This window comes from Carassius carassius, chromosome 2 (genome assembly GCF_963082965.1).
Source record: "Carassius carassius chromosome 2, fCarCar2.1, whole genome shotgun sequence".
Taxonomy (NCBI): domain Eukaryota; kingdom Metazoa; phylum Chordata; class Actinopteri; order Cypriniformes; family Cyprinidae; genus Carassius; species Carassius carassius.
The window spans coordinates 49,440,969-49,463,161 of record NC_081756.1 but is presented as its reverse complement, the minus strand read 5'-3'; the positions used below and the strand labels follow the sequence as shown (position 1 = coordinate 49,463,161).

Below are 22,193 nucleotides of genomic sequence, written 5' to 3'. Positions count from 1 at the left end.
ATATAAATATAAATAATATATAAATAATATATAAATACAAATATAAATAGTTTAATCAATAAAACTGTAATGACTCGAAGAAGGGGAGGAAGCAAGTTCGAGTTAAATGAATTTTTTAATGAATAGTTAGACAAAGTAACAAGAAGACAGGAGGCTGGGTGAGTGCTGTAGGTCTGGTAGCGATCCATGGAGTGACAATGTTCAATGATCAGGTAATGAGTAGCAGATGGTGAAGATGAACAATTAACGGAGACGCCCACATGAAACAATCAGTGCTGACGCGAGACACACACCAACTCCACCCACATAGTGCAAAACCCAAGGCCACGGTTTACCAACCGTGACAAAAAAAAGTAAAGGAAACTTTATTTGTTTCACACGTTGGATTTTACATAAGAATCTGTTTTACTGTTTCAGGCGTGTTTAATTATGGTTGGAACTATATTCTGCAGGACAGTGACCCTCCAGAAGCAGGTTTCAACAGTCTTTTAACAGTACAAGTTTTAACTGTACTGCTTGATGACAAAATATTATTATTATATAATGATGTAAAATGCTTTCATGTAAACTTTTAATTTGATATCACAAAGGGCACTTTAAAGTGTGCTTAATTGTGTCCGTTGGCCAAGCTCTCGGTTTTCCTTTGTTTCTCCTCGATGTCCAGCACCAGCTCTACCTGGGCTTTCTGGACGGCACGGATCAAGTCCGAGAACACCTGCATGCTGTCCTCGATTTCTGCCTGAGCACTGCTCTGTGATCAGAAGGAGAGACACAGAAATCATTTGCGGACAAAAAAAAAATGTTTGTATGAAATTTCTAGGACATGCATAACTGTGTTTACACACACACACACAAAATAAAAATCCCATAATACATTCAACATCAGAGACATCTCTGCTTTTCAGAGACAGCAACAAATCCAAGATTTGAAAGGATTTCAAACAAGCCCAGAAATTGCCTTTTCTCGCTCCACAGCTAAGATATTTCACAATCACTAGTTTGAAAGTCAGCTTTTCAACTTTTGTTGCTGTGTTTGTTTTAAAACCCTTGCTTTCATAGAGTCAGGCAACAGTGTAAGGCACGTGTTTACATGCTCAAAGGAAATTCAGATATTAGCGTTTATAGAGTATATGTGTATTGTCTTATGAAGCTAGGAGAATACTTTTTGTGGGCAAACAAAACACAAATAATGACTTTATTCAACAATTTCTTCTCTTCTGCTTCAGTCTCCACTGCATTCATGACAGAATGTACATTTTTGCATGAAGTAACCCTTTAAGTCACAAAGATCACTAAACTGAGGAAATGAAAGGCTAACATCTGTCCATGACAGACATAGAGAAATGCTTAAACTTACTTTGTTCAACTCTATGGAGTGTTTGATGTCATCAGCTTTCTTCAGTCGCTTGTGGATCATCTGCTGGAATTCAGCTTCAGTTTTCCTCAGCAAGGCCTGTCAATCAGAATACACAGTGTTAAACATTTTAAATCACCTCGCATAGCTCTACTTGGTGATGTTTGAATATGTGTGTTTGTGTGTGCATGTGTTTCCATATAAATTGTAATAATCTTCACTGTACAGCCCTGCTTGCCATATTGGTTTTTATTTTTTATTTCTTTTTAATTTTTGTAGCAGTTATTTACATTAAATGCAAATAACAATAGATTATATTTACACTATGTACAAATAGTAGCATTTTCTGTGCAATACATGTAAATAGTAGATTGATTTTCAGTATTTATTAAACTATAAAACAATATGCAATAATAATGTGGCGAGTGTAAATGTATCATTTTTATTCAAATTATTAAATGGCTGCCACCACATTGGGACAGTAATGCCCTCCATATACCTACTCCTAACCCTACCCAATAAACATCCGTGAGGCACTTTATTTCCACTTTTGAAATATGTACTTCATTTTATTCAAATGAATGCCTTTCTGATCTGATATGTGATGTGAAAAGGGAGAGGAACAAGCTCAGCAAATGGCGAATTTGAAATCAAGTCAGTAGCAGCAAAAGTTTCCTACATACACCTTACTCTATACTATTATTTCATTTTATACGTGTCATGCTCATCAGAGAGATACAGAGTGAGTATTTGTCTTTCCAGTCCATCCTGAGATTTGTAATAAATCCAAGCACCAAGCACATCCAAGATGTCATCCATCTGGTCTTTATATGTAGTGGACAAAAATAAGAGCATCAGCCACCAAAAACATTTGCTGTTGTCATGACACGTGACACAGCTACCCTTTTCTCGGCCCACTCTCGTTCAACAGGAATGGTATAATTTGCCCTGTGGTCCATCTCTGTGCACAGCACACACACTATGGTCTGATGCTTCTTACAAAACAGCTCTAGTAACCTCTCATTCTTTTTACAAATACAGTCCTCCAGATTCTGCACGGGTTCAATCAGCTTGTGTTTGGGGAAGCGGGAAGTGTGAGTCTTTGAGTGCTCCTCACAGTGAGGTGTCAAACAAACCAAGCAGGACTTTACTGCCTGTCGCTGAGGCCAGTGCATAAGTCTCAGGACACCTCCAGGGTCCATACTCCATTAGCAGGTATCAGTTTAGGCATTTCCGTGGGGAGTTCCACAGGGCTCTGTCCTGGCTCTGATTGTGTTCTCTTCTGAAGTCACACAACTGGGTTTGTTAAAATTTTCTTAAACTTCTCAGTGATTTCCCTTAGCACTGTGTTGATGCTGATGTGGTGCTGCTTGAAGAAAGTCTTTGGACACATGAAGAGGGCACTGGACTTCCAGTATCTGCCAATGCAGGCCATGCAGAAGTTGTGTCCACAAGGTATATACGTAGGGACAGGGTTGGTAAATACATCAAGACAGATGGAACAGTGCACCTGCTCCTCCACTAAAATTTTGGTGGGAGATATCATTCCTGTAAAGACAGAGGGAGAATCATGTGCCTTCCAAACAGATGTAGACTTCCAACTTTGAATAAAAATAATTTTTAGAATGTATAGAAAGCATTGAGGGGGTGTAAATATATATATATATATATATATATATATGAAAATTAGTTGTTAGACAAATAACTGATTTTAGAAAACTCTCTAAACTTGTTTATCCCTGAATAATAATAATAATAATAATAATAATAAAATAAGCTTCTTGAGATTTGTATATGGGAAACCCTGTATTCAAAATTGCTACTTTCGGAAGTTATATTATTAATATGTAACCAAAATCAAGCAGAAATGTGCTTTATCCTTTGTTGAATGTATTTCCTGTCTTTGAATGGCCAGAATATCACGTAATAGAATATTAGGAGCTATCCACTATTTAAAACTGTAATGTCTATGGAAAGAAGAGTGTCTTAGTCAAGCAAGTGCCAAGATACATAAAGTTTTAGCTGTTAAGGGCATAGTGTTTTAGTGAAGAAATCACTATTTAAACACTATCAAAAAAGTTATTTATCAATCCATGCTTTGCAAACAAGCAGAGACTGTCCAAACTATGTGTGACAGGGTCTAATGGAGTTATGAGGTTTATTTACAAGCTGTTTAATACTTTTCATGTGCTTTCATCTATAATATGTAATTATGCATGTATATTAAAGTCAAAATGAACCTGCATTCACAGCCCATTTTACTTCCATAATGATTATGATATTAACATTATGACAAAAATGGTTGATGTTTGAGATCATCCATCAGGAATTTACTGTATCGCGAGAAGTAGATGTTCCATGTCAGAACTGAGCAGGGCCTAAATGCAGTTTTCACAATCTAGGTAATCAACATATTTCAATGGAAAACAGTTATTTTAGCGGCTTTGCAGTCTTAGCAATATGCAGCAGTCTTTGACACAGAAAGACTTCAATATATTCATAGGACCTAAGATTAACATCACTCCAAAAATACCAGGCTTCCCAGACTCCTGCTCCTTTTTGGATCCATAACACCATTCAGTCTATAGTTTTTAAAAGTGGATTATTAAATACATTTTTGCAGACTTAGCAATAATTGTCCATTATTGTTTGGCAGCAGAAGAGATTCAAGATGTTTGAGCATGCTTTCATTAGCAAATAAGTCACTTTCTACACATCTTGGCTATGAATTTGCTAATATGACATGCAGAACATGCAGTTTCTTCATTCACTCTACATTAGCTTTTTTGACTTGAAGAGTCACAGTGTTTTAAAGAGAGACTCACCAGAGGTTTGCAGTAGTCTAATGGCACCGACCACAATGACTGTCCTGTTCTGGACAGCAGAGACACGCAGGACAGCTGACACCCTGAAATATCCCCCCTCGCCCCTCACCCATAGCCTAGTTTTGCTTTTACACCCCTGATTACATAGAGGCTCTTCTAGTTTCAGGAAATATTAACCACTCACTGACTGTTGTTTTTATTCAGCAGTTATTTATTATATATTCATTCATGGCATAGAATGACAAATTATTATTATATATTTTATTCAAAAGTTCTGAAAAACTCATTACAAACCTGTATCCAAACATGTAAAATTTAACCCAGGGAATATATAAGTGATCTGATCTATACTGTTGGTATATTCTCCATTTAGCTTATACATATCGTCGTATCACCCATACAAATTCATTACATTTTTCATAGAGTAAAACAAATTCAGATGGATAAATGATTGGTTAAGAGTGTGACTTTTTACAAGTTGTTACAATTCTATACTTTTATTCACAAGTTGTAAAATGGTCAAACTTCAATTTAGCGTTCATATTAATAGTAACATGGAGCCAAAGTGGACCAGGAACTACCATTCCAAGGTCTGGAGTCAATAACTTCAAATAATATTATATGAAAAAAAAATAAGGTAATGCAAATATATTGGAAACAATAAAGGAAAGGAAAGCAACAGACACATCAGATCAGAAGTTGGTTGCCAGTAAGATATTATGGTAACTAAGGCTGCATTTATTTGATCAAAGATGCAGTAAAAACAACAATACTGTGAAATAATTGTTTTCTGTGTCAATATGTGTTTAACTGTAATTGATTGCTGTGATCAAAGCTAAATTTTCAGCATCATTCCTCCAGTCTTCAGTGTCACTTGATCCTTCAGAAATCATTTAAATATGGTGATTTGCTGCTAAAGAAACAATTCTGATTTTTATCAATGTTGAAACAATATAAATCTTTTGTAACAATATAAATGTATTTACTATCACTTTTGATCAATGTAATGCATCCTTTCTGAATAAGACTACATTTCTTTCTAACTGACCCCAAACGTTTTAACAGTAGTGTATATGTATTTTGAAGTGTCTGTATCCTTCAAAGTAGCATATTGTCTTCTTACACTAGATGCATGCTGGTTCCCACACTGTGTTTTTCGATTTACAGATAAAACTTATAAAAAGTGTTTTATTTGTCCAGAATCCATTTTGAAAGACCATTTAGACAGAATATCATGCATCGGATAAGTTTGCCGGCTCAGCTGTGTTTAACGGCGGTGATGGCCAGCGCTCCGGGGTTCTTTCCATCCTGATTGATGCAAGGGCTGAAAATGGGATAGACACTCTCAGTGAACACATCAGTGAATGTGTAGAGATGAGAGCATGTCTTCACGTCATAGAAGGACACCTGTCCAGCTTCGTAGTCCAGGAAGATGCCCAGCTTCTGAGGCAGTGTGGCGAGATGCAGAGGAACTCTGTTACAACTGAGAGCTTTCACTTCTCCACTCTTCAGCCATAAACACCAGAAGCCTCCTTCTGGACTGAGGCGGATCTCTCCTTTGCGTCGCGCTGACCCCCGGGCCACTCCTACTGTCCAAGCGGTCTTGTGTCCCATGTCCACCTCCCAGTAGTGTCTGCCGGAGGAAAGACCGTCTCGCGCCAGGACAAACAGCGCTGGGCTGAAGCGGCGCGGCGTGTCTGAGTGTGTGGAGCTCTTACGCTGCTCATCATAGCGCACCTGCCGGCCGTCCTCGGACAGACAGAGATCACGCTGAGCTGTGGCAGGATCCAAGATCACTTCACCTAGAGAGGATACCCAAATCAGTTATGTCTCTCATTGGTGAACGCAAAAAATAGACAGAAATGAGTGAGTCATTGAATTATTCTTTCAACCAATTTGTTCAACAATGCTGGTACATTCAGAGACAAAACACCACTGCTGTGTTGCTCCCAACAGTGCATTGAACAGACATATATATATATATATATATTAGTACTGTCGATCGATTAAAAAATTTAACTAGATTAATCACACATTTTTTCTGTGATTAATCGCAATTAATCGCAATAAAAAAAGAAATGTTTTTGTACGTTTTTAATATATTTTTTATGTCATAATTTCACAGTTAATCAAATTAATGTAGAAACAAGAAAGACAGTATATTTTAAATACTTGTTTAAATGGCATCTTTTTATGAATGAAGGCCAGTATTACTGATATTAATACAGCTACTGATTTTTTTTATTTTTTACATTTATTATTAGGCTTGAAAAATATAACAGTTTTTAATTTAAGTAAACTTAAAACAATGCTAACATAAACCCATAATAAATGTCATGTTTACTCCTGCCTTCCTGTCTTAACAGTTAGGAAATATACAGAAATTTAATAAAGTTATCAAAGTTATATGCAGTCTGCACTGCATAAACTATAAAATTAAATAGTTAATCCTTATTAAAGCTACAAAAGTTATTTAGTCAAGAGCAGCGAGTCATTTTCTCTGTTCCCTTTGTTCTTTAACTTTACTGACAGGAAGCTTTATTGGCTGCTGTCCCTTTAAGAGCAGACAGACACGCGGATCTCACCGTTTATATACTGTCTATGGATCTCGCCTCATTCTCTCACAACTTTTTTTGTTCATTTTAGACTTTATATAAATCATTTAAGATTGCTCTTATGAGGATAATCGACAAAACTGGCACTTTGGGATGTTTATTGTTAGTTCAAGCGCTTAAGAGAACTGGATTCTGGTATGGAAGGCCAAGAGGGTCAAATTCATGTGAATTTTAACGCGTCAACAACACGTTAAATACGTGTATTTAACACGTAAACAACACGTATACACGTGAAGTACGCGTTAAAAATCAGTTTGAACAGGTCAATGTCATTGGCTGCTGAGGACTTGGGTCAAACCACTTCTGTGAGCTTAGAGGGGTGTACCATTCATAGACAGGCAACCACCATTTAACATGCTATAGATCAGCTTATTCAGCCTTATTATTTAGTCTTTTTTTGTATAGCCTATAGAAATACTATATTTAAATAGCAGTTTTATGAAATATTTATTTTTTAATAAATATTAATTAAAATTTTGTGGTGATAGTATAAAGTTTATAAAAGTTACAGTATTTTGTAATGAAACAGGACTTTTTGTTTAGCTCTTGACTCGCCGAAGTATACTATTTAAATACTGTTGCTTTCTGAGTGCCATTCACAAAAATACCAACTCATAACTCCACGAATATAGCAAGGAGAGTCAAAAGTTATAGTCTGATTCTACTGTGATGATCCAAGGGGCTGTACTTTATTTTGTCCAGCAGGTGTCATGGGGTAACACTTTTTGTGTCTTTAGGTTAAGTGCTGTGATGCAGGTGTGGAAAATTGATTGTGATTAACCATGCTGCTTATAAGATGCTGGCTTTCTTACCCTCGGGAGGGAAGGAGATTGGGGCTTGGTCTCTGCTGGTCTTGCTGTTTGGTGGTCAGGCGGACTTTCTCACGCTCTCCAGTCCAAGGCTTCATGTTGTGTTTTTGTATCTATATTTTTTCTGTTTTACCTTAATGTAGTTATGTCTGTTTTCTGATTAAAATACATATTTGTGCAAATTTGATTATGCTGTATGGACTCTCCATTCATGTTGCTCCTCCTTGAGCCAAGGGGTTGTAACACTATGTTCTGTCAAAAGTTTAATAGAGTTCTCCAACTGATTTATGACATACATATGAAAGATCGTAATGGATTGTTTTTATTTTGGACTGGAATCTGCTGTAAATAATGATATGTCATTTTTCACAATCAGAGCATGTTTCATGAAGTTATAAAGGTAAAACTATGAAAATATTGCTGCATGTGCGCATTTGGAGGTTTTTTTTTTTGTTATAATTCAATGACGAATACCTTCAAATCTAAATGACAGATTATTGTATAATTGGGCTCATTTTAATCTAAAGAAATTTAAATTTTCCATGAGCTATGCATGTTTCATGAAGTTATGAATGGAAACGTAACATGTTTTTTTTTTTCTCAATTGAATGGTTTCATGTGTGTGACAATATTGTAAGTAATATATTTAGATCAAGTGAACAAATTACGATGAATTTGAGCTACTTTTAATCTGGAAAATTTTCTGAAAAAAATGACGTATGATTTTGCATGATATATGAATGTTTCATGAAGGTATTAATAAAAGCGCAAAGTGAAACTAAAGTTATTTGTTGTGCTGTGTCTGTTGGGTTTTATGTGTTATAGCAATATGAGTAATATATTTGGATCTCATCCATGGATTACAGTATCTCTGGGCTCATTTTAATTGGGATAATTTTCTGAAAATAATGATCTATGCATGATTCCTGAAGCTATGAATGAAAACGAAACGTGGAGTATCGAGCTGTTTTACTTTGCACCCTTAGTGCGCCAGTCTGCTTTCATGCTCTATGAACGAAATCTTTCGATCGGATCAAAGGATCTATGCATGTTTGGTGAAGTTAAGAGCTAAAGCGGCACGGGACTGAAACCTCTGATTTTTTTTTTTTTTTTGCAAAGATACATTACCTAATTTTTTTCTATGTGTTATAGCTTTATGAAACATATATTTAGATTTAAATTATGTTTTATGGTGAGTTTCGACAGTTTTTAATCTGCAAATAGTGACGTATCTTTTTTATGATATAGCCTATGCTTTTTCCATGAAGTTATGAGTGAAAAGCCTACATGACAGCTACCACAGATTTTTGGCTAAACTACATGCTCTCTGTGCAGTTTTATGTGTGTTATAAATCTTTAGATATAAATGACAGATTTGACAGATAGTTTTGGGCTCTTTTAATCAGGAGAATCTAGGCTACTATAAAATTCTGGTGCATAATTGTACACTGAAATCTTGTTTTATGAAGTTACAAGTAAAACGGTGACATCAATAGGCCTATTATTATTATTATATCGGTCTGGGGTTGACTTCTTGTACAAAACTTGCTCGTTTATTCAAAGCCTCAAAAATTTCTCAATGGTGCGACTAAAAAGACTCTGAGGTCGCACTGGTGCAACGAGCCATTCAAGGGGAAAAAAAGTCTCTGCGACTCTGAAGGTCTCCCTGTGGTTCAACAACAGACATTAGAATCCTGCATTTTAGCCTGGGCCCGACGGGCTTTTTACCCCCTCGAGCCGGGCTTCGATTGTTCAGATGTGGGCCGGGCCTCCAGTCTGTTTAGACTTCTTATTACTTTAATATTTTAGACATTCATCAATTAGCGATGAAAAAAAAACTTGCTGCACTGGTGGAAACAACACCAGACCATGATGCCACGACTGTAAGGAGAGGCTCGATGCTGTTTTGTGTCCCGCAGCAGCGCAGCTGAACAGTTCTGCGTTCAAACAATAGGCTTAAGAAGAAGATATTTTAATTATTTACTAATAAACTAGTGTTTTCTGAATCTGTGTCACAAGGATGAAGTTGCAATCCCGACTCGTCATCCCCTCATTAGAAGCGCTTTTAGAGATAAGTACATCTTTATGGGTTATGATTATAATGAAAGAGTTTTTGTTTTTGATTTGTTTTATTTCGTTAAGTACTTATTTAAAGCTTGTATATATATATATATATATATAAGCTTTAAATAACTACTTAACAAAATAAAACAAAACAAAAACTGAAAAAATGTTTTCACTGAGTTTCGGTTAATTTTTGTACTCCTATTAAAGACAACACGGCAGAACGAGCAACTGTTTTGTTGATATTGTGTGTGCAGTTACGAATAATGTATTATTCTTACCTTTATGAGCAAAAATGATGGCATATCCACGGAAAAAAATGCAAGTGATCATGCTGCCGTCTCCCTGTCCTGAAGCATCTCTACACAAACTATTGGATATAGCTTACATTTATCTGGGTCTAACGTTTAAACATTGTCATATGCTTCAACTGTTTTATATCTATAGATTTTATTTTAGGTAAGTCGTGATGATTTGATAAGGCTAAATTGATCAAACATAGGCTCACTGTCTGCCGCTGGCAGCTTGGACGTTACTTAAAAAAACCTAAAACTTATATTTAACAAACATAAAATGCTCCAAATGATTTTCTAACTTAACTTAATAAAATATATTATATTAACAAAATATAATCACTTTGCTATTACATACAAAACTGAACTATTTTAATAGCTGATCCAATAAGTACAAGCTGTTTAGGGACTGTTCACCAGGTTTGTCTGATTTGTCCCATTTTTTCAGACACAGTGAAGATCTGATCAGAATCAGTGTAGAGGACCAAGTCTGGAAGATTTTGATGCTAGAGAGAGTGTGAACAGCTGGATAAGCCAAGACCAAAGATCAAGAAGGATAAACTACAGGAGTTGGCCATCCGAGGGGCATGTGACTGCAGTGGAGGAGAGTCCATAAGACATTGAGCCATGAGATGTTCAGTTTGAAGCCCTTAAAACCCTTAATTTAGATTTTCTTTTTATTTCATATATCTTGAGATGTTTTAAGTTTAAATTTCACCTCAGTGAAACACTTTAAGCACCAAAACTTTTTCAGTAAGTTACCTTTCTTGTAGAATTGTGCTTCAAATAAAGAACATTATGTTGACCAGATTGTTAGTTAATCTTTTAGGCTACAAGTCAATATTGTTTATATGGACAGCGATTTAAAAAAAGTGGACTTGTAAGAAAAAAGTTAGGCGCACTAATGTAACAAAAAATTAGCCTAGAACCCTGTTGTTTTATTCTACTTCATGAGACCTTTCAGATGACATATGGCACATGAGTATCCGAGTTGTGTGATATTTTTATAAATATTAGAGTACACGGCAAAATGATTATTATTATTTTTCTCAGCAAATAACTTGCCAATATTTTGGAGTTGATCAACATGCTATATGCATTGTAATGCTCAGACTCTAAGCTTTCAAATGATATCTATTTTTTCTTGATTTTAATTCAGCAGTTTGAAAAATATGATTAGTAATATTGATGCGATGGGGGGTTGGGGGGGCTCACGGTGGTATGGTGGTAGCAGTAGAATACTTCTGTTGTCCTGACCCTAGTACAAGCTCTCATTCTAATCCTGAAAGTCTTAAATGCTTACGTCTTATAACATCACCTGTGTACCTAATTACTGATTGTCTGATGAGTGCATAATCGCTGAACAAAAAGTGCAGAATTGCTGAACAAAAAGAGGTTTCAATAAGTGCCACCTGCTGGCGATAGCTGTAAATGTAAGCACAATAAAAGCTGTTGATTACTAAGATGATTGTTTTCTAAAGACATATATTGATTTCAATGGTTTGTATCTTAAACCTGAATTGATTGCTTACCTCCATTGTAACTATTTCCCCCACACAAATGTTAATGCTTGATGCTAACTTAAGTCTTATACTATCACCAAAACATTTGAAACAGATAAACTTTAACTAACCTCATTTATGTCCTGAGATATTGAATATCAAATAAGACGGATATAAATAATTTTTCTTGAACACTAAATTTTTTCTTACATTTTTATCAGTTATTTCTCAGCAGGAGAATGTCTATATAGAAAATATATATATTTTTTTTTACTGAAAGTCAGAGTTGAGCAGTAAGTAGTTACTAGTAATTTAGTTATTTTAATTATATTACTTTTGCATTAACTAGTAGTGTAACTAATTACTAATTATATTTCAGTAATAATTTTACAGTTACCATCCATAAAACTTGTTGCTTTACTTCTAACCCTTTAAGAGTGACCACTATTAAAGCTAAAATATACACTAATGTGTTTATTTACACAAAGGCATGAGTGGTAAAAAAATAAGTTTTTCATATAACTGAAACTTAAATATATTATTTCTATAGGCTATATAAAAAAAGAAAATAAAAAAAGACTAAATAATAAGGCTGAATAAGCTGATCTATAGCATGTTAAATGGTGGTTGCCTGTCTATGAATGGTACACCCCTCTAAGCTCACAGAAGTGGTTTGACCCAAGTCCTCAGCAGCCAATGACATTGACCCGTTCAAACTGATTTTTAACGCGTACTTCACGTGTATTTCACATGTATTTAACGTGTATTTAACACGTGAAATACACATTAAATATGCGCTGATTTTTAACACGTAAACAACACATATTTAATGCGTTAAATACGTGTTGTTTACGTGTGAAATACACGTATTTAACGTGTTGTTGACGCGTTAAAATTCACGTGAATTTGACCCTCTTGGCCTTCCATATTCTGGCGCCCTGTCTATGCATTGTATATGTGTGTGTGTGTGTGTGTGTGTGTGTATGTGTCACATAAGGGCATTCACAGACAGCGCATTCTCTTTTGTCTTGCCGCGCTTGAAATGTTTAAAAGCATTTAAATGAATAAGAGCGTGATCATATAATGTAAAGCTAGCCAACGGATGGCAGAAAATACGGATGCTGCGGTAATTGCGTTAAATATTTTGACACGTTAGACCAGACAAAAATTAATCACATGCGTTAACGCGTTAACGTTGACAGCACTAATATATATATATATATATATATGGTAACACTTTATTTTAGTGGCCAATTCTCACTATTAGCTAGTTGCTTATTAGCATGTCTAATTATTAACATATAGGTGGTTTATTAATACAGTTATTCTGCATGATCAGATTCTACTTTCCTAATCCTACCCCAAACCTAAACTTAACAACTACCTTACTAACTATTAATAAGCAGCAAATTGGGAGTTGTCTGAGGCAAAATCATAGTTAATGGTTTGTAAATAACTTACCATTAATTATTTACTAGCATTTTCACTCAGAAAATGCTAGTAAATAATTACAAAGTAACATTGAATTAGATGTGACATTTTGAAGTAGGAAGACTGTAATAATACTAATAGTACTCTGGTGATCAGTATAGATTTTGTAGCTTTTTTTACGATTGGCAGAGCAAAAAAAATATACAAAATAACTGGCAGGGTTGTGCCTAAAATACAAGTTGCTCAATATTTACTGACCTGTGGTTAAAAACTTGTGCCGCGTTGCACTCTAATTGTTTATATTTATCATCAGTTGATTGAATTATGATGCTGAGTATTGTTCTTTACAACTCAATTTGTGTTTAATTTTAAAGCAGGTACTTTCTTTAGGTCAAGGTCTGTGATTGTAAAGCAACCAGCCAAGCAAGCATGAGATCTCCCTTTGATGATGGATTTTCACAGTTATCTCACAGAAACCGGATGTGAGAGAGTGATTTATAAGAGATCAAGATGTCATGATGACCTGTGAAATCTGTCACTTTGTGAAGGTATTGTGAGATCTGTTTGTTAATGGGTGTCTCCTGTTGAGCTGTTATGTGGTTTCTAGGGAGTTTTATGATTATGTAGTTGTTGTTGGGGTGGTTTGGCTGTGTGCTGCTTCATCACTGTATTCTACACTGATTCTCATTAAAGCAACTGTACTACAGTTCATCAGTCAAGAGCAGTCAGTGATATTTCTCTCTGTGTTTTGTTGTTTTATTAACATTAAAAGCTGTGGTGGATGGTGGAAAATTTTCTAGGTAGAGTGCCACATCCAACAATTTTAGCATACCTCCCGGTATGATTTATTCCAGCAAGTATTATGACATGAAACATTTTAAACAATTGGTTTAACAATTCTAGTCTCATATTCTCTTTTGCAGATGCATATTCCTTAAAATAATAGTGAAGCATAGAAATGAGGTACAGATACAATTACAATCACTTAATTAGGAAAGTTACTTCTCTGCTTTTGTCATTAATCAGTGTAACACTTGACCATGCAGTGGCAGTGCACTCAAGCCTGCCCTCTAGAGGAACAGATTGAGCTTGGACTTGCATTAATCTAAAAATAACTATGTGTCTTTTATATCTTAATCTATGTGATAAAATATGTATTCAGCTGAAAAAGATTGAAACATGGACATGATCCATACAGTCAGCAGTGTTCGGTTACTAATGGAAATATGAATGGCTCTTACTTGCATAGTTTTGCAGCTTCCTGAGTTCTGAAAGGAAATTAACATTTCATGAAGGTTACACAGATCATGTAAATTAGCAGTTTGAAATTTTTTTTTTTTTTAAAGTGCAGGGAAAACCTAGACATGCTTCTTCACCTTTCCCATAAAGTCGTTTGACCTCGTGTTGGAACTTGTCCACCAGAGAGCAGACAGACTTCCTGATGGTGCTGAGATACAGATCCGTGTTCACGGACACAGAGGACCAATCAGACGGCTCCGCTGGAGGAGGAAGAGATGGCAGAAACTGGAAGAAAAATACGATGTTTAATCAGCAAAGCTCTTTTGTGTCAATCTAGAAACTGGAAGCTGTATATATATATATATATATATATTTGTGGGACGTCATATAAAAAATGGTTTGATTGTGTTTTTGTGTTTTTCAGACCAGCTGCAAAAAAAAAAAAAGTTTTTCATTCAAATACTTTCAAATGATACTTTCAATAATATTTTCTTGAATTGAAAATATCAGGTGATTCTGATGTTGTGTTACTAGTCAATAAACAAAACAGTACTGAAAAACAAAAAATTATATAATTATTAGAATACAATAATTCAACTCAACTTGTGAAAATTGTGTATTAAATAAATTCAATGCACACAGACCGCAACAAACAAACAAAAAAAAACAAAACAAAAAAAACAGTCAAGCTTTGAATGGCAGTGTATGCTGACCTGTAGAAAGAGCACCCTGTCCTGTGTCTGAGCGAGAGCGTCCAGCTCGCTGCTCCTCTTCCTCAGGGTGTTGAGCTCGTGCTCCACGCCGCTGGCCAGGTCTTTGGCCTGCTGCTCCGCTTGTTTCTGCCGCGTGGTGATGAGCTCCAGCAGCTCGGCCTGAGACTGTTCCAGCAGCCGCTGCAGCTCCGCGTACACCGTCCAGCTCTCCTCCACCTCTCTCTGACCGCTGTCCTGAACACAGAGAGGATGCCATGTGTCATCATACAGCAGCTGACCAAAGAACCCTTATTTAAGAGTGATCATGTATTATTTTTTCTCCTTTCTCCACATATTTACACTTGTGTATGACTATTATGTTCCAGCAATATTATTTTCCTTCTTACACATTTGTATTTTCCCCTTTGCATTAAATCCCCATTCTATTCCATAGAAATATGGAACATTAAAACAATAATTTACAGCTCAAATACATTTAATATTTGTATTCATTATTTTACTGTAAGAAATATCTCACAACACCGCTATCATGCATCAGGTTATGTTTGCAGGATCATGTTGGTAACTGATTTTGAGACTTACATGGATCAGATTTTTCTGGTTTCTCTGTTCCAGGACAGAGACCAGAGAGGCCCGTGACAAACCCATGCAGAATCCCAGTGTTTTGACAGGACAAACCGGTCGAACCGCTGAAACTTATACTGAAGAACTATTGATTCTAATACATCTATACATGTACACCTGACATCTTTTTCTCTGTCTACAGTAATTACTGTAATCGTTAATGCATACATGAGCATTAATGAGGCTAATATGAGTTATTTCTCATGTAATTGGATCCTTTTAAATGTGACTCAAGATGGCCCTGTGATCTATTTACAGTTACTGAAAAGACAAAACCCTGACATATTAACCTTGCATGTCACTGACACAAACCCGAATCCGATCTCACAGGAAGGATAAAATATCACAGATGGAAATTTTTTGAGGTCTTTGTCAATAGTGATGTCATACGTGCCACTCACTTCAGTTCTGATTCCACTTTAAGACAGAAACACTTCCTCTAACTCGAGTTAAATATTTATCTCCAGCCAAAAACAAAAGGCTTTTCTGTTTCCTTTTATCCTGAATTGCTTGTGTTGTTCACCATTTGAAGGGAAATGTTCTCAGGTAAAGAGGGGTGTGACAGCATGGGCAAATATTTGCAGTGCTCTAACTGGTTTTGTCAGATGATGAAACAAGAGGTAAACAGATATTCTCAACAGTCTAAGGTAGAAGCAGCGTTCACCATGGGTCTGTACTGGGACTTTTTCAGTTTTTGATTCCCCCTCTCAACATTTTATTAATTTCCTTGAACTCTCCAGGTCTAGGTCTGTGAAGTTCTATAATATCTTCAGGTTTTCAAACCCATGAACTTGCCACAGTCTGTTAACTGAATCCTTACAGGGACAGGGCTTTGATGACAGCTAATTACTATTCATGATTACTGATTATTATCAAATAGTTTGTGACCAACTGTTTATGTGTTGCTTTGCCATGCATAATAAATATAGCTGCATGCTGCAATTACAGTTTTTAATTTATCATCTATTATGATTTGCTGATGCGTTACAGATTAATAGATATAGGTCAAAAGCATTTAGTTACTTTTGATCGATTATCTGAAGTTTGAAGACTTGTAAAAGTAGCTTTTTAGCAAAAAAAAAATCCTAATGGCAGAAATTTAAACTTAATTTAAAATTACAAAGCATATATAATATTCGTACAAGAACTAATGAAAGAAAAATGATCAAAGACCACTCAGCCTTTCGAGAAAAGAAGCGTCACACAGTATAAATGGACTCACTTTGAGCACTTTGATGGACTGCTTGATCTCCTCCAGTTTCTTTTCTCGCTCCTTGATCAGATGTTTCAGTTCTGACCTTTTCTTTCCCAGCAGACTCTGTGAACCAAACAATAAGATCCACAAGTCGCATTTCTTGAATTTTCAAGCTCCAAAAATACATTTGAGTACTTATATGGCGAGTCAGTTTGACCTATTTTGATGTTTGAGTTGTCTGAAGTACTGGTTAACACACTATGATACAGTGCTGTGCTAAAGTCTTAGGTCATTAGTATTATCACCAATAAAACTGGTTTCAAGTCAGCTATTTCTATCTTTTGCACATTACTGTGTTTTGCTATGTCTGTTTCTTAACTACTCTATGAAAGAGTTCTAATATTCATGCAACTTAAATGAATAATTTTTGTTAAATTAATGCATTCCCAGGGAATCACACCCAACAAATTGGCATTGCTGCTGACATGCTCTACGATGTGAACTACAAGAAATCATTGTAACACTTTAGTGTAAGGACCAGTTCTCCTAGTTGTTCATTAGCATGCATATTGCCTATTTATTAGTACTTATAAACACATACTATTCATGACCATTTTTATGCACCACTAATCCTAAACTTAACAACTACCTTACTAACTATTAATAAACAGCAAAAAGGCAAAATTTTAGCTAATAATTAGTTAAAAATGAGAATTTGACCTTAAAATACTGTTTTATAATTCATACGTTCTTATGTTTTTACAATTTAATACTAATATTTTTGTTGTTGTTGTTTTTATAGACTTTTGAAGAGTTGTATTGAATCTAATTGCATGGAGTACCTTAAAGAACATACCTCACAAAGGGTTAAATCTCACCGTTTTTTTCTTCCACTCTCGTTCAGTGGAGACAAGCTCGTGGCCTTTATGCGAGGACCCTGCGCACTCCCTACACACGCACACGTGTTCGTTTCGGCAGTACGCGTCCAGGAGGCGCTTGTGTGTCTTGCACATCTTGTCCTCCAGGTTGTGTATGGGCTCCACCAGCTTGTGCGAGTTCATCGCCTTCCCCTTCTTGTGATGTCGCAGGTGAGCTTCGCAGAACGATCCCGGGCAGCTCAGACATGACTTCATGGCCTTCATCTTCCGGCCGATGCAGGCGTCGCAGGGCACCTCTCCCGCTTTAGCGAAGTCTCCCCAGTCGTCCTCTTTCTGTGGGGAATTTGGAAACTCAGGAACCAAGGACATCGTGGACAGACCCTGAAACTGTTCTGCGATCTCGGCCAGCACACAGTTGACGCTGAGCTCTGGTTTTCTGGAGAAGGTTTTCTTGCACATGGGACACATGAACTTCTTGCTGTGATTCCAGAAGCCCTGCAGACAGGCCTTACAGAAAGTGTGGCCGCAGGGAGTGGAGACGGGCTCGATGAAGACCTCCAGACAGATGGAGCAGGAGAACTGCTCCTCCGACAGGATTCGCCCTGGAGATTGTGGGCCTGCGAAGGGTTGAGGGAGAAAGAGATGGAGTTAGATTGGAAGCACCAAAAAGTAGAATACAAAAGAGCAGGAAGAAGGAAGGTTTGTGCAGCTTTGTCTGACTACACTGTATGCTTCCATGCACTCATTTTCATCATTTAGAATGAATCAAATCCAATTTTGGATTCTTAAAGTATAATTGCCATTTTTGATAACGTGTCAGCGTTGTTTTTAAGTTATTTCAGAAGAGCTTATTTTTTTGGCAAATCTATCCTCCACTGACTGGCGTAAAAAAAAGGTGAAAAAAATGCATGTTCGTAAGGCATAAACCAGCACATCACAGCAATGTGCATGTGTGCAAAGTATATGAAATTAAGTGACATACAGCCAAGTATGGTGACCCATACTCAGAATTCATGCTCTGCATTTAACCCATCCAAAGTGCACACACACACAGCAGTGAACACACACACACACACACTTTGAACACACACCCAGAGCAGTGGGCATCATTTGTGCTGCGGCGCCCGGGTAGCAGTTGGGGATTCAGTGCCTTGCTCACGGGCACCTCAGAGACTCGAACCCACAACCTTAGGGTTAGGAGTCAAACTCTCTAACCACTAGGCCACAACTCAAGCCCCTTTAATCAGTCCGATCGATTTGAATTTCTTTATGCACATCTGAAGATTTTTTTTGCACATCTTGATGTTTTCAACCAAGGTTTTTCTTTTTTATTTATTTTTAATTTTTTTTATGAAATGACTGCTATTCAAAGGACTTTTGGGAAAACCCATCACCATACAAGAATCAAAGACATAGATATTGAAAAAAAAAACAGAAGAAAAACAGCATCACCTAATAACAATCACAGAAACTAACAATGATGCTGAACAGTGATTAAAGTGAAACAGCTCTCCAAGCAAATGTGAAGGTATCAGATGAGAATGGACGGCCAGGCATTGGATCGGGAGTGTTAGCGTAGGCGCTAAACGTGTGGGCTGTTAACACAAAAGTCACATGCTTAGTTTCAGGTGAGCGTGGCCCATTATCTGATGAGTTACTCAAGCTCTCAGTCACTCTTCTGTCCTTAACCAAATCACTTCAGTTTCCAGACTGTAAAAAGATTTTTTGTAAATTGATGTGCTGGAATAAAGACTGAATTAAAAGTGGAGGTTTATTTGAGAGGTATAGTCTGTCTTGGAAGGGAAGATGCAAAATTTTAGGACTCTGATGAACATAAACAAAGTTTTGGAGAGTGTGTAAACATTCGTACAAAAGTACAAGTCACTCATCCCTTATTTTAGCACTCTGCCTGACAAAAGTCCCTTTTAATGAAACGTGCCAACCAAAAAGAATCAAACTTAGTTCATAGTTAACGTAAAATATTAAAGCTTTCAAAAATAATCATATAACGACTACATAATGAACAAATCTTTGACAGGTTTGCTAAGCCCAATGGATCCTTCCTGATTCACCAGCCTCAGTCAGTAACAGCAACATCAGTATGAACTCAGAGAGTCACAGCTTCTTATCAGACGTGTGGAGGACGTGCAAACAGCACAATGCACACATCACCATGTCATCGCAGGAATGCTGTACAACCGGCTTTTCTTTGACTTCGGCAACATTCAAATCCAAACAACCATCTGTTCCTGTCTGCTCTTTTTACTCACGTCCAAATAAATACAAAAACTTCTGACATACTTAAGTCTATCTTTATATCTTCATGACCATGTATAGTAAACTATAATGCAACTTATGTTGAAACTTTAATGTCATATATGTAAGATATTTGTAATTACATTTGTAATTACATAAGTTGTGTAATGGTGAAGTTGCAATTTAGCACATTCAATATATATTAACTTTAAATCTAATATTGCATAACACTACAGTTAAAATGATAATCAAATACTTTACATGTGCTTTAGTATGTTAGTCAACACATCAAAATAAGTGTACTTCTTTAAAAGCATTATTAAAAGGTTATTAAAACATAATTATTTAAAATGTGCTTGAAAGTAAAACGTTTCAGTTGTTGAAAAGGGGCTAAAGTGTGCATAAACAGCATAAAGTACATTAAAGTGTACTAAAAGTGTGTTTAAGTCACTTCAGTAGCATTTGTTTCATAAATCTACAAGAACATTTTGATATATTTAAATGTATAATAAACAAGTGCACAATACAATTAAGCACTTATTTTTCACTAGGGCCGTGCAAGTGGCTTCATCCAAGTAAGCAACAAATCAAAGAGTAATGTTTGTCGGAAACAACCACCATGTATTCAGTCATTTACTAGAGAATGATAAACTAAGAAAAGACTTTGTGTAGAATGAATAAACAGAGATTGTGACTTACACTGCATGATCTTCTTGTAGCTTCCTTCAAAGTAATCCTGGCTTGTGAAGGGTGTGTGAGAATAAAACCTGATCAAAACCTGTTCTCACGCTCTTTCTCCAGCCTCTGTTTGCTATGGGTGTGTCTTCAGCTACCCGTGACCGGAGCTACAGTGTGTGTCGCTGACTTGAGCCTTGTATTTTGAAATGTGTCATTACAGAACTGTTTGTGCAAGTCACTATACGATTATTGCTTGACACTGCATGATCACCCTGATTATTAAATTAAATGTTGTCATGATGCAAGATTACAGTAAGAAAAAAGTTTTGTTAAATAGCAGCAGAGAAAAATCAAAGATTTTAGAGAAATGCTTTGGATGATCTTCTAAGATTGTGTCACAGTTGGTAAACCGTGATCTCTGGGTTTTGCACTTTGTGGGTGAAGTCTGTGTGTTACGCGTCTGCACTGATTAGTTTGTGGGCGTCTCCGTTAATTGTCATCAGCAGCAGCTGTCACTCATTACCCTCTCTATATAATGGCGTGTCTTGTGTTTGTGAGAGCATTGTTTCATGTTGGTAACTGTTCTTTGCTTCTGTGTTGTTCTGCGTTTGGATGTCCATGTCTTCCCCCGGAACCTCATCCACTCATCGCACCTTCACAAGCATCACCCACTTACCTTCGGCTCGATTCCACGCAGTTCCTGTGCCATCCTCTCCTGCTGCCAGCTCTCCACCACCCTCTGGATTACTCACCGCCTTCACCATCTTGGATTGTCGTCTTCCCAGCGTTGTTTGTATTCTTGTTTGTTTTGTTTTGTTTTCATTAAATATTGTTCATACTCGCACTTGTTTCCAGCTTCTCCTTCACCCAGTCGTCACAGAACGCTCTCACCCAAAATGGAAGCAGCCAGCACCACCTCTTTATCTGACTTTATCCACCACAGCGTCAACCGCATGGATCAGCAGCAGGAGAGCATCACTAACACCGGACGCGCTATCCAAGCTCTGGTAGCACAGGTGTCCGAACTCACCCAGCAGATCCACCAGCTCACCTCTCCCACTGAGCCCATCGCACCGACTGCGCCCCCCGTCCCCAAGGAGACCCCCAGGATCACTTCCGGTCAGAGCCACGACTCTCGGCACCAGAAAACTATTCCGGTGAGCCAACCTTCTGCAGAACTTTCCTTAATAAGTGTTCCATGCACTTTGCCTTACAGCCCCGCACCTTCGCCACCGAGGAGTCGAAGGTTGCGTTCACCCTGACTCTACTATCCGGCAAAGCCGCCCTATGGGGGACGGCGGTGTGGGAGAACCAACATCCGTGTTGCGCCTTGTTCCACACCCTCTCGGAGGAGATGAGAAGGGTCTTCAATCGAGCTGCGGCCGGCAGGGAAGCCGCCCATCAGCTCTCAGACCTACATCAATGGAAATCTTCTGTCACGGATTACTCCATCCAGTTCCGCACCCTGGCGGCTGCGTGCCAGTGGAACGAGGCAGCGCAGTGGGATTGATTCCTGCATGGGCTGGCCGACCGTGTTCAGAAGGAGATCTACCTACTCGAGCTGCCCCCTACACTCAACGGTCTGATCGACCTAGCTCTTCGAGTTGATGCCCGGATTAATCGGCTGGATAGACAGACCAGTCCTACACGCCATCCCATCTCTCCGGAAAGGGGCCGCTCGAGTCGAGGGAACACGGTCGGTCCCGTCGACGACCAC

The 22,193-nt window shown here is 37.3% G+C and overlaps 1 protein-coding gene and 1 pseudogene across 2 annotated transcripts; both read right to left on the bottom strand.

The window, feature by feature from the left end:
- Nucleotides 1-607: 607 nt before the first annotated feature.
- Nucleotides 608-2,900, bottom strand: LOC132099209 (E3 ubiquitin/ISG15 ligase TRIM25-like; annotated as a pseudogene).
- A 2,210-nt stretch (nucleotides 2,901-5,110) lies between these two features.
- Nucleotides 5,111-20,610, bottom strand: LOC132111412 (E3 ubiquitin-protein ligase TRIM39-like). 2 transcript variants are annotated; one of them, XM_059518684.1, is made up of 7 exons: nucleotides 20,498-20,610; nucleotides 17,543-18,159; nucleotides 16,692-16,787; nucleotides 14,846-15,079; nucleotides 14,270-14,417; nucleotides 14,135-14,161; nucleotides 5,111-5,981 (listed from the first exon to the last, which is right to left on the bottom strand). In XM_059518684.1, the coding sequence occupies exons 1-7, from the start codon at nucleotides 20,502-20,504 to the stop codon at nucleotides 5,437-5,439; spliced, it is 1,674 nt and encodes a 557-aa protein (XP_059374667.1). In that variant the 5' UTR covers nucleotides 20,505-20,610; the 3' UTR covers nucleotides 5,111-5,436. The 2 variants fall into 2 exon arrangements, with proteins under 2 accessions (XP_059374667.1, XP_059374674.1); XM_059518691.1 differs by lacking the exon at nucleotides 20,498-20,610 and adding an exon at nucleotides 18,995-19,012.
- Between the last annotated feature and the right edge of the window lie 1,583 nt (nucleotides 20,611-22,193).

Bases quoted from the DNA above. Each gene is read 5' to 3' on its own strand.
- LOC132111412 (XM_059518684.1), bottom strand. The intron at 14,418-14,845 runs GTCAGCATACAC...TTTTTCTTCCAG, and splicing joins ACAGGGTGCTCTTTCTACAG to TTTCTGCCATCTCTTCCTCC. The intron at 14,162-14,269 runs GTGAAGAAGCAT...ATTTCCTTTCAG, and splicing joins CAAACGACTTTATGGGAAAG to AACTCAGGAAGCTGCAAAAC.